Consider the following 12,148-nt stretch of genomic DNA (forward strand, 5'->3'; position numbering starts at 1 on the left):
TTTTATTATTATTTTTGTGTGTGTGCTGTCAAATTAGATCTGACTTGTACAGGAGGAGATTACCCCTCCTTCTTCAGCAGAGCATCTGGTTTAAAGTATTTTTCTTTTTTTAATTAAAATTTTTATTTTATACTTGTTTACTTACAAAGTTTTTATACATTGATTTTTATACCAGATTTTCCTCATTTCCTTGACCCTCCCCTCCACCCATCAAACTTTGCAACCCTATGATTAACCAGCCCCCGCCCCCCACCCATCCTCACCCCTTTGCTCCTCCCCTGTCGCCTTGGATCCTTATACTCATTCTACAATAATGGTCTTATACAATATTTGTCCTTATAGAACTGCATTAGTTCACTCAACACAATGCTCTCCAGTCCCTCCCAAGTTATTTTCAAAAGCATTGCTCCTAAAATACTTTTTAAGAAACATTCATCTGGTCTTATCCATCTACCCCTCTTGGTCTATAACATCTTTCCAAGCTTGGTATTCTTCTTTATTTACAATCTAAAAACAACCTTGCACTGCTTAATATCTTTTATCCTTGGCCTGTTTTCAGGATGTCTGGGTTCCTGCTGGAAGACCCTAAATCTTCTGCTGAGATGAATTGGTCTGGTTTCCTTCAGAGAGAAGGTTGGGTTTTAACTCTTGGAATTGCGCCTGCATTCAATTAATGTCACAACCTTTATCAGTTCACACATGAGTGTCTCGTTCCTGACATTCCAAGGGTTATTCCTTCAGAGAGAAAATAAAGATAGGAAAAAAAAATACAGACCAGGAGAAGGCAGGCAGGACCCTGGCCACCCCTAGGAAGCTGTTCCAAGCTTGGCTGGGGCAGAGCAGAAGCTGGGCTCCAAGGTGGCCCACAGCTCTGGTTTACTCGAAGACCAGAATGGACTCTTAAGTTTAATTAAAAACAGGATATCCCTGCTAGGCCTTTCATTGACATTGCTAAAAATACTGCAAGGAAGTGGCCTGGCTTCTTCACGGTTTGATCCCATTAAAATTGGTGCAGTGAGGGTGGAGGAACCAGAGCTAATAAAAGAGATGGTCTGTTTCAGATTGCTGCCCAGCTTATATCTACTACATCCTTGTACTGTGGAGTCCCTGAGTCTGAAGTTCTCATACAATCTGTTCTCAACTCCTGATGCTGTAAGAAGCAGCAAATGGACAGACAATTCCCCAGATGTGTACAGCTAGTGAGGAAAGCAGCTACATGTTAGCTACACTTGGGGCCCCAGGAACTCCTCACCTCAGCTCTTTGCTTCCTGACCTAGTACCACCCCATCAGAGGCTCGGCTTTGTGAAAAATCGACTTCATCTCCATCTGTGAGTTGATGCACATTTTTCTAAAAAGATACATAGTCTAAATAAAGGGAGGGACCATCTGAAAATATTCATCTTTAAAAAAAACCTCACTTGCTCGCAAACTGCAGATTTACTCAGACCTTGTGCTTGAGACTGTCCATCCAGAGCTCAGCCTGCAAATGCACTTCTGTAACAGCATCCTAACAAACTCTAGTAGCACAAACCATTAAGCTATGTCAGTATGACTACACCCAGTAATTCCACAGGAGCTTCTGCATAGATCACAGCCAGGGACACCCAATGGGGTTATTTTCCTTTGTCAGATGGAATCACTTTGTGTCCAAATTGACAAACAACAACTACAACAAGGACGTTCTCCTGTCTGGGTTTGCTTATGCTTTTGTGGTTTTTATTGTTTTTCTTTTATATTAACTGGTTTTCATCTTCTCATTAGTGCCTCTCTGGGTGATACAAGCAGTCAGTGTTCTTTGCTGTGCTTTGATTGGGGGTCCACTCAGAGGTGCCTTGGTAAAAAAGATGTGGTGATATATTTCTGATTTTTCAGAGTCACTGAAAGCCCTGTGGAGTGGAGCACAGCTCCACCCTGGTACACCTGGGGTTCCCATGAGATGAGGTTGACTCTAGAGCAACTACTTGTGCATTTTTTGTCCCACGTCCCCTCTTTAACCATAATGCAAAAGGTTAAGACTCTTTAAACACTTCCTTTTGAGTATGTTTGTGGTTTTGAACAGTCAAGTCAGAACTGACTCAGAGTTAACCCTCCAGCGAGTTTTCAGAGCCTGTAAATCACATGAGAGGAGAGAGATTGTCCATCTTTCTCCCACAGAGCAGATGGTGAATTTGATCCATATACCTTTGGGTTGGCAATGCAACTCTTTATCATTAAGCCACCAGAGCTAGGAGAGAACCATCTGAGTGCTGGCAAGAAGCTGCACTGCAATCCCAAAGGCACAAAGTTCAAGGCTACCAGCTGCTCCATTGAGAAGGATAGGCAATCTGCTCCCATGCAATGAACGAGCTCTGAAGACCAGCTGGAGGGTTAGCTATGGGTCAGTTCTGACTCTATGGTACACAACAACAACGTTCAACAAAAAGTGTGAAGTGTGTAAGTGATAAGGATCGGGGCTTTAGGAAAAAAGTATTAAAAGATAAAAGGGAAACTATAAATAGGAAATTTAGGAAAAATTATAAAAAGATAAAGGGGAAACTATAAATAGAAACAGAATAAAAGAAAGTTGAGGAGCTCTGGGTGCCTAGTGACAAGAAGTTGTACTGCAATCCCAGAGGTGTGTGGTTCATAACCACCAGATGTTCCACTGGAGAAGGAGGGACAGTCTCCTCCTGTACCTGTCAGATCCGATTTGACAGTACACACACACACACACACAACACACACACACACACACAATAATAAAATAGTTTTAAAAAAAAAGAAAGTTGAGATAATTGAACATAAAAGAAGGTGGGGACATTTATTTCTTTATTAATCATTTAAGCTTAAATGCACCCAGCTCTGTGTAAATTCTATGTAAGACACTATCAGGGATTCTGTGAACAGCTGTGTGTAATCTCCAACTTCAAATCTGAAAGGAAAGTGTCTTAAGTAATTACAATTCAGGGTGAGTAGGATGGAATGAAATGATACAGGCGAGGTTTAGATGAAGACATTTACCAGCACAGAAGAGAGGTCACATTAACAGAAAGGAAAAGGAAAAGCATGGGACACTTCCTGGAGAAGGGTGATGTTCTAGTATGCCCTTGAAGCATGGTATTCTTTGGGGATTTTTGTGCCCTCAAATTACTCTTTTGGAGCCCACTTACCTTAAGCTTCACCCTCTCTCTCTCTCTCTCTCTCTCTCTGTGCTCTGTCTAGCTGTTCATTGCACCCATATCCCCAGACCTTTCTGGATTTTTCTACCCCATCACTGGAAAAATATGGTGTTTCTGAAACATCTTTTCAGGGTAAGATACTCAAAGTGAATCTAACTGGCCAAGGCAAAAATGATGACTTTGTGTGGAAAATGACTCTCTTGTGAAGATGTTTCAGATGAAGATGAAAGTGTTAACTCTGGTTGAACACTGTGGGGAGACCACAGTGAGAGGAGGAGGTCTCTGCCCACAGGTGATGGGGACCTTTGCTTTCAAGTTCTGTAGGAGAATTCTCTTTCTTTAATCACAATTTCCAGACAAACGTACTTCCACTCAAGCCTGAGTTTGCTTTGGATTATCTTGTCAGTGCAAAGAGTGAACGTGATTGAGAGTTAATGGAAAGGTTGAGTGTTTGTGTCCACCCAGAGGTGCCTGGGAAGAAGAGCTTATTGCTTCTTCAAAAGAAGAGCTACTTTTGAAAGTGTGACTATTTAAAACCTTATAGAGGAAAGGAGTTTGATAATACATTGTAATTAATTGCACTAACAAATTCCAATTAGTGGCCTAAAACAAAATGTATAAGAATGACTGGGTAAAAACCAATAATTAAAAAAAATTAAACCCTACAGAGCACACATCTACTCCAAAGTTACCATGAGTTGGAATCAATAAACAGCAACTGAGGTTTTTTGTTTTGTTTGGTTGTTTTGTGGACTTTTTTAGGTTGTATAATTATTTCTTTGAAAGATAGCATGATTGATTATTTCCATGTGAAGTGTCACAGTTGACTGATTAGATGGGGAAACTCTGGTGCTTGCTGAGAATTGCCACCAATAGGGAAAGATCCCTGGGATGGATTGATAATGTCTGCCTGGGCCTTGAGCAATAGAGGTGGAGTCTGCAATCTGCAACTCGCCTGCCTCTCTGGGATGTGGAATGTCACCTCCTGCCTTGCCCCTTGATGTAGCATCTTCAGAAGAGCAGCATCAGCATCACAGGGGAGCCTTTTAGAAAGACAGAATCTCAGCCCTACATGTTCCTACCCAATCAAAGTTTGCATTTTAACAAAATCCCAGCCAGGGAGGATTCATAGGTACATTAAAGCTCAAGTCAGAGGAGCCTGATGGGTCTTTGTGAAGGTCCTCATTGATCACTGGCCTGGGTCCTCTCCCTGGTGACTGTGAACCATCTCCTCCAGCAGTGGATTAGTGTGGACAGGACTAGATCCCCGTGGCAATGAGGAATATTCTCTTACTCCCGGCTTGGAGAATTTTAGGAGCAGGGCTATTTTGTGCCAAAATGCATTAATATTACCACTCTATGACTTCTGCCCCCAGGCAATCTATAAGATGGTTTCGTCTGTAATGAAAATGCCTGAAGATGAGTCGACCCCAGAGAAAAGGACGGAAAAGATCTTCCGCCAGATGGACACCAACAGAGATGGTAAGAGACTGTGGTGGCATTTCTTTGTTTAGGGTGAGGATTTCCAGAGGGGCCAGGGCCATCCAGGCAGGGCCAGGCCACATGACAATGAGATATTGGGGCTGCCTCATGATCTTCTGTATAAACGGTTCTCCCTGTGTGCCTTTGAATTGGGTAAGAAACTGGATAACAGAGTAGCCACTGAAAGCTGAAGAAAAACGCTTTCTTTCTAGGCCCTTCAGGTTGGTTTTTTTCTAGGCCATTCTCTACCCCAGACATGATAAACTCTCTGTGGAACAGGATGAGAGGAAACAATGATGACAAAGGATAACACCTTATTACATTAATCACAATTAAAAAAAAATACATCATGGTGTCTCTACTGAGACTCCAATATAATGGAATCATGGGGCCAAGGCTGAGCTAGCAATCCCAGGAATGCATCTCACCTCACTGTGGGTAAAAGCCCAGTGTTGTCCTGCATAGAGAAAGATGGAGTGTTGGGGGAGGGAGAGAGGCAGGGTTGCACAGGAAGGAGAGAGGCTTTCAGTGGAAAGTATTCAGAGGTGTCTCAGCCCCAACCACCAAGACATAAGGGCTTTGGCTCTGTGCAACAGAGCAAACCCCTGCAGGAACGTCCGGCCACCAGCTTCCTCTGTGTCGACAATGCGTCTAACCACTGTTTGCTTACTTGAAAGGACTGAAGCTCACTGGAAAGTTAGCCCCCATTGCAACTCAAAGGTACATGGACCATTCACCCTCACTGTTCTGTGCACCAGTGGGTTTGCCCAACTACAGCCAGCTGAGATGCCCAGCCACAGAACACGACTGCTCCTGTCTCCTTTTCCTCCTTTGTCCTATGTCTTCCACAAAAGCCTCGCTACATCTGTTATATCCTAGTTTCCCCTTTTGTAGCCTGGCTCAACTGGGCCGTTTTAAGCATGCACAAGCAGGTGTGTGGCTTATAAAAATTAGCCAGGACACAAGCCCGAAAGAGCCTCCTCTCTTTTGACTTCACACATGTAACATGAATTTGATTAAGCAAAAATCAGACTCTGAGAGAGGGAAGAATTTGCAGATGAGGGAAGATCAGATTTCATGGTATCTCTAAGAGGGCCTCCAACAAAGGGCATCCTTCTTTTTACGTGGGTTAGAATGAGTTTTGAAATAGAAGAACAAGTCCATTCCAGCTGCCATTGGATTGACGGATTGTTGTTGTTGTTGTTATGTGCCATCAAGTCAGAAATAACTCATCACTGGCCCTCCATCGGGTTTTCAGAGGCTTCAGTCACATTGGAGATTTTGTATCATTTTCCTACCAGAGTGGCTAGTGGATTTGAACTGAGTGCCTTTGGGCTAGCAGAACAACTTCTTTCCCGTAGGCTACTACAGTTTATTTATGTCAGTGTAGAACGTAGACCTGAACTCTATAGAGTCTTCCATGGCTGGTTTTTCAGAAGTAGGTTTGCAGGCCTTTCTTTCTAGGACCTCTGGGTGGTGACCAAGAGTTAAGCATTTGCACTGCACATGTACACACACACACACACACACACACACATACACAGGGGTATACAACTGAGGTTAAAGACAGAGCTGAGCTAGGGGCGTAGCTTTGTGTGTGGGCTGAGGTGTGCAGTGCTGGGCAGCCAGTCTACAAGTTGCCCTTGGAGGGACAGCCCAGGAGAGGGGCTTTCTGGGAAAAGCTGCTACCAAGACAAAGGAAGGGAGCAAAGTGGAGAAGAATCCCAATCAGGGAACTAATTTAATTCCCAGGAACAAAGTGTACAAAGAGGGCTTTAGGCTCCCAGAAATAGAAAGGAAGGATGTAGGAGAATTGCTGCCTCCTGCTACAGCTGTGGTAGAGGGACCTCCTGAAAGAAAACTCACTCGGTGCATCCCCACTTCACATTGGAAGGAAAGGGACATGCTGGGCAGGACTGTATCCCGGGATTATCAAGGGAGAGAGAGTGCTGAGATTGAGAGGAGGGACCAGGAAGCCACCCTCTTTCTGCACATGTACCCTTGAATACACCTTGGTATATTTGTGTATCTTTATCTATCTCTATATATCATATATATGAGGTGCAGCTGTCCTCATGCAGTACCCAGAAGAATACCCACAAAAGCCCAGGGGCCTTACCCCAGTTGTGTGGATTAATCTTTGTCACTGCAATATAGGAAGGATTCCAGCAACACTCAGGACCCAGGACCCATTTGACCTCCAGCAGTCCCAAAGGCTCCTCAGTAACATCATGGGCATAGCTTGGATGCTGTGAGAGCCAAGGCACAAGGGCTATTCATTCAACATTACTGAGCCAGCCCTGTAAGCTGCTGGAGCAGAAAAAAAGGCAGAGGCAAGGGTCCTATCAGGGTCATCCAGGTCTACCTCCACAGCCCCAGCTCAGGGTTTGTACATAGCACTCTCAGAAGTGTGGTTGAGCAAATGAGTGTGCCCTGTAGGTGCTGGCCGAGCATGGGCAGACAAGGCCATAGACCTCTTGCCTCCAGGACTTATGGTCCCCATCCCATGGGAAGGACAAACACTCAGGGCTATATCTCTGGGACCTCACCACAAGGCATTGGGAGGAGGGGTGAGGTGGCTGAACTTCTAGATGCAGGAGGATGACTTTTGAGTTCAAGGATGCTCCAACTACACACTTGTCTTCTTGCTTTCTAGGAAAGCTCTCTCTGGAAGAATTCATCCGAGGGGCCAAAAGTGACCCGTCCATCGTGCGCCTCCTGCAGTGCGACCCAAGCAGCGCTGGGCAGTTCTAAAGGCCTCCTACACTGCCCAGTGACTCCCAGAGCTGCTCACATTCCCCTTTTGATTTTTCTTTTTAACCATTTTGCCAAACAATATTGATGGTGATGCTGTCCCCCGTGCGGCCAGACGCACCTTCCTCTGTGACGCCTTCTGCTTCTTTGTCGTGGATGCTTCGTGGGAATGCCCAGTGCTCCAGCGCGCTTGTGGAACGCATGGACAGTGCTGTCGTACACAGACTTTGTGGTGTTCGTTGTCTCAACGATGCTGAATCGTTTTCGTTTTGTTTTTCTTCTTCTACTTCTTTCAGTTCTAATACCTATTCTGAAACTGAAACTTGGTGAGAAGGGGACAAATCCAACTTGATTCTACCGCCAGCTTCGAGGGGCTTGTTTGAAAGATGGAACCACCCTGCCTGGATGGGTTGTCTCTAGGGATAATGGACTCCCCAAAATACAAGCAACCCTCTGGGCCAAGGCCATTAAAAGGACCTGGGGAGCTACCATATGAGTGCCCACTCCATCCTCTTCCTCAAAAAAGCTGTAGTTTCTAAACTGTGAACATTTTAAGGTAGATAAATAGAGGAGAGGGAAAAGATGGCTCAGCTGTTTCTTTCACACGTTTACATTAGTTGAGCTGATAGGAGTTTCTTGGGAACTTCAATACAAATGGTAACTTGTATTCTAAAACAAGAAACATCATATTGCTTATTGTGATTTAAAGAAAAAAGGAAACCACCACTAAAACTACTGTACATAAAATATTGGATATTGCAGACCAAATTAAGTATTTTTGCCTTGTTGAAATGAAATGCATGTTTAGTGAGCACTAATACAATCTTATTCCAGTTGATTGTTTGTAGTAGCTTATTGTGAAGTAAGCCAACTATGATACATGTCTATGTCTTGTTTGAAAGTCTTATCTGTCTTTGCACAAATGCACCAATCAACAGGTATGTTTTAGGTATTCCAGAAAAGTTGAAAAGTAACCATGACTAAGGTCCAGCTTTCATTCTGAATGGTAACAGTGTCTGGAACCTGGCAAGTCAGGTGCCAGTAGGGCAAATTCACTGGAGGACTAGGAAGTTACATCCAACAGAGAGAAAAGAGTAGTGGTCAGCCCACCCATCCCATCAGCCCATTGGAAGCTCTAGATTGGCAACATGGTGTTTTTCTGAGCATGTCATTACTATGAAGACTTAAAAAAAAGTAGGAATTTTCAGAAACCTCCAAAGATTCAACCCACAGGCATGGCTAGGAAACTGTATTTGGGATGTTCACTTTCACTTGCCCCAGCACTCTTTAAAATCAATGTGGGAACAGTCATCTGAATCATGGTAAGAAAAGCCTAGGAAAGAGCTGCTGTGGCTTCCAAGGCCCACCATAAGGAACCAAATAGTATTTTACATCACTGTGTGCTGCGAATATAGACTTCCATTTCTACAAGTGACAGCACAAATTGACTTGATGTTTTGTTCTAGTGACCTAGCATACATAAATTTGAACTGACAGCTAGAATAAAAATTGCTGATCACAGACAAATTATATTCTTACAAACTGTTGGAGTGAAAAGGCTCCAACACTTAAGGACATTGATGAGGATGCCTGCTGTAAGAAAAGGCAGAGAAGTTCCCCAGTGAGTCCCTCTCCTGCCAAGGCTCTTTATGTAGAACACAGACCACAAAAAGACTACCCTTCTAAACCTGGGAAAATGATGTCCATTCTGACCTCCATGTTCTGGTGTAGTACTTAAATCCATTTTAGCTGGTAACAAAAATCCAAATTTGTATGTTTGACCAAACTAACTCTGCAGGGTGAATTTTGAGACTTGGACTTAGTAAAAAAAAAAATGTTCCTACTCTTCCTCTGAGTACCAGTTCCTCATAGTAGTTCTGTGCTGAGACTTGCCAAATTTCTTCATGGATCCAGTGGTCAAATTTAGTTTAGAAAAACAGGGGAATGAGTGTAAGACAAGGAATGCAGAGTGGGTGAAGATCAGCACCCTTCACTGATAACATTCCAGGAATTGCATCCCACTTTTCCTTGCTCTTGTTTAAAGACCTGACTACTCCTGGGTAGAGTGGAATCAGCTAGAATTTGGAAAAGGCTGTCTGGGATTTGCCCTCACTTATGACATCTTGTTGGGTTAGACTCACTCTGTCCCATGGAATCCAGAGATGGGGTGAGTGGCAGGGAAGAAGGCTTCCAGTTGCTCATGAAATCAAAAAGAGCCAGATGCATGACTAATGAATGCCAAAATTCTCCACAATGTACTGACATAATCCTCATCCTGGCCTCTCAATGACCCTGTCTGTATTTTCTTGAGGGTTGTTTTTGTCTTTCTCTTTCTTCCCAAGAAAGACTTTGTATGTGTTTAATACAACACACTCAAGTTTGTCCAAGGGATTCTGCAGAACCCAGATGAATGAATGCCTAAAAGTTTATGTCACCCTGATATTGGGCTGTTCATTATCATTGCTGTGTTCAGGGACCTCTGGAAATGGAGTCTGTTCTGTCTGATATAAAGCCAGCCTGTGATGTTCAAGGGACTGGAATAAAGTGTACAACCTGAAAGACTTTACAGATTGCTCAGCTGTTTCATACATTCCTCTGGGGTAGGGAAGAGATGCTGAGGACAGTGTCACATTGCTGTTCCCCTGGGATGGCTTTTCCAGAAGTAAATTTCACTATATACATACATATACACATATATACATACACTCACACACACGGATTTGCCCCTACGCAGGTTGATTTTTGTATCACTCTTGCGTCTGACATGGAAATGTATGTTTAATATGATTGTTTACAGCATGAGATTTTTGTGTTAAAACCCCTGCCTCAGCTGTCCTGATAGTGGATGCCGTCTGTGTAAAGTTTCTGCCCTAGAGGGACATAGGAACCACGGTCTGTGAATGAAGGTTGGCTGTGCCAGTTAATGAGGAACTCATTCAGACCTTCCTTTAAGAAAACAGCTGCAAAAAGCATAGCAGATCGACAACTCCAGCTGCCATACCTTTGCATTAACTGTGATGTTCACTCTGTCACACAATGATCCTAGCCAATGACTGGACATGAGGGAAGGGCATTAGAACTGGGCCATTTTTGCCCAAAGAGGGGACTTTCTAGCGGGTGGCCTTTGTGAAGTCTGCATCAGTCAGGTGAGACTTTCTTGTATCTGTGCTGTAGTTCAAGGCTCTAACTTTTCTCAGGTGTCAAACCTTGCCTGCAGACTGTAGGCTCACTATCTACTCTTTCCTCCTTTGTCTTTCACTGGCATTTTCCTGTCTACTTTGGGGAGGACCTGAAGTGGCACAGTGATTCTGGTCGATGCCCCAGAAACACAGGGCTCAGACGCTGGCTTTGGCAGCCTTCCAGAAATGAGGCTCAGCTTCTCATTACAATGTGAATGAGTGTCTAAGTGTAAGAAGGGTTTGTTCTAGGATTAGAGTGATAGCAGAGCCCTGACTTTCCCAGGGCAAGCCTCTATTATTGTGCTGATTGATGATGCCAGTGTTACCACTTTGCCCATCTCTCCCTCTGAAGTCAGGCTGCATCTAACTTGCCCCCTCTTTCCCTAGGAATTTCATAGTCCTGGTTTATAGCAAGTGAACTGACTTATTATATAGGGAGGAGGGCACAAGGTAGTACTAGGCCCCTTAACACTTGATGATTGGTCATCCTTACCTAGCCAGTCTCAAGTACAAGGAGATTGTATGGGAGTGACATATATGTTGAGCAGAGCTCATCAAGCAACATGTGGAGACCAGCTCCCACACGCAGCAGGTCTGTGGACAGTGCACTATAGCATCCTGTGCAGACTGTGGGTCAAGAGTCTTGACTAAAGGTCATGTGACACAATTCCTAGTCTCATGATCTCTGCAGAAGGCTACTTATTAAGCACTTTCCCCAAACTCCTCTTTCTGGACCCCTGGTCCAGGCATAGAGGCTGTGGGTACATTGGGTTAGAGTTAGTTAGGAAAAGCTTCCTGAAAGCAGATGTGCAGTCAAGATTTGAAAACTTTCAGCATAGAGAGATAAAGTGAGATGTCGAAGAACAGTAAATGCTGCTTGTTTGCAGCAGAGTGAATCTTGAGGGTGGAGAAATCATAATATCAAAGGAAAGTATGTGGAAATAGTGAGGTAGGTGGCCATTGATGAAATAGCAATTTACATGCAATAATAGCAAGTTAAGTGTTTTGAATCTGAGGGAACAGAGAATACAGAATCTGGGAGTTTCAGGGCATGGGACTGTTGTGATGAAATTGGGGTTTAAGTCATGAAGAGTTTGTCTCTTTGCCTAAGTAGACTAAGGTGTCAGAAAGGTCTTGCAATTCAAATAGAGGTGAGTGGGCCTAGAAGTGTGAAAGGGCACAAGTGAAGACTACGTCATCTTCCTACAGGTCAAATTGAAGATCTCATGATTTCCTCTTCCCTCTTCTTATTTTGGACATTGAATAAGGAAGACAGCAGAGGAACTGGTGTCTTTGGATTGTGGTTTTGGAGAAGAGTGCTGGGTATTTTGGACTGCCAAAAGAGTAATCTGTCTTGGAGAACGGGTGACTAGGATGCTTCTTAAAGGCAAAGATAGTGGAACTTTGACTCATGTACTTTGGACAAATTGTCAGGAGGGGTTTGTCCTTGGGAAAGGACATCATGCTGGGGAAGGTGGAAGGTCAGAGAAAGAGATCTTCCACAAGGTGTACCGCAGAGTTTAGGCTGGAGCATATCAGAGATCATAACGCTGGTGCAGGTTAAGGCAAGGTTC

At 43.9% G+C, this 12,148-nt stretch overlaps 1 protein-coding gene across 1 annotated transcript in view; it reads left to right on the forward strand.

The window, feature by feature from the left end:
- The window catches only part of NCALD (neurocalcin delta), a 30,500-nt gene extending 23,105 nt beyond the window's left edge, over positions 1–7,395 (forward strand). The window contains exons 2-3 of the mRNA XM_006897161.1: positions 4,536–4,641; positions 7,298–7,395. Coding sequence (XP_006897223.1) covers positions 4,536–4,641; positions 7,298–7,395 — 204 coding nt within the window. The remainder of the gene's footprint in view (positions 1–4,535; positions 4,642–7,297) is intronic.
- Positions 7,396–12,148: the final 4,753 nt, after the last annotated feature.

Source organism: Elephantulus edwardii, unplaced genomic scaffold (genome assembly GCF_000299155.1).
Source record: "Elephantulus edwardii isolate Elephantulus edwardi_28Jun2011 unplaced genomic scaffold, EleEdw1.0 scaffold00202, whole genome shotgun sequence".
NCBI lineage: Eukaryota > Metazoa > Chordata > Mammalia > Macroscelidea > Macroscelididae > Elephantulus > Elephantulus edwardii.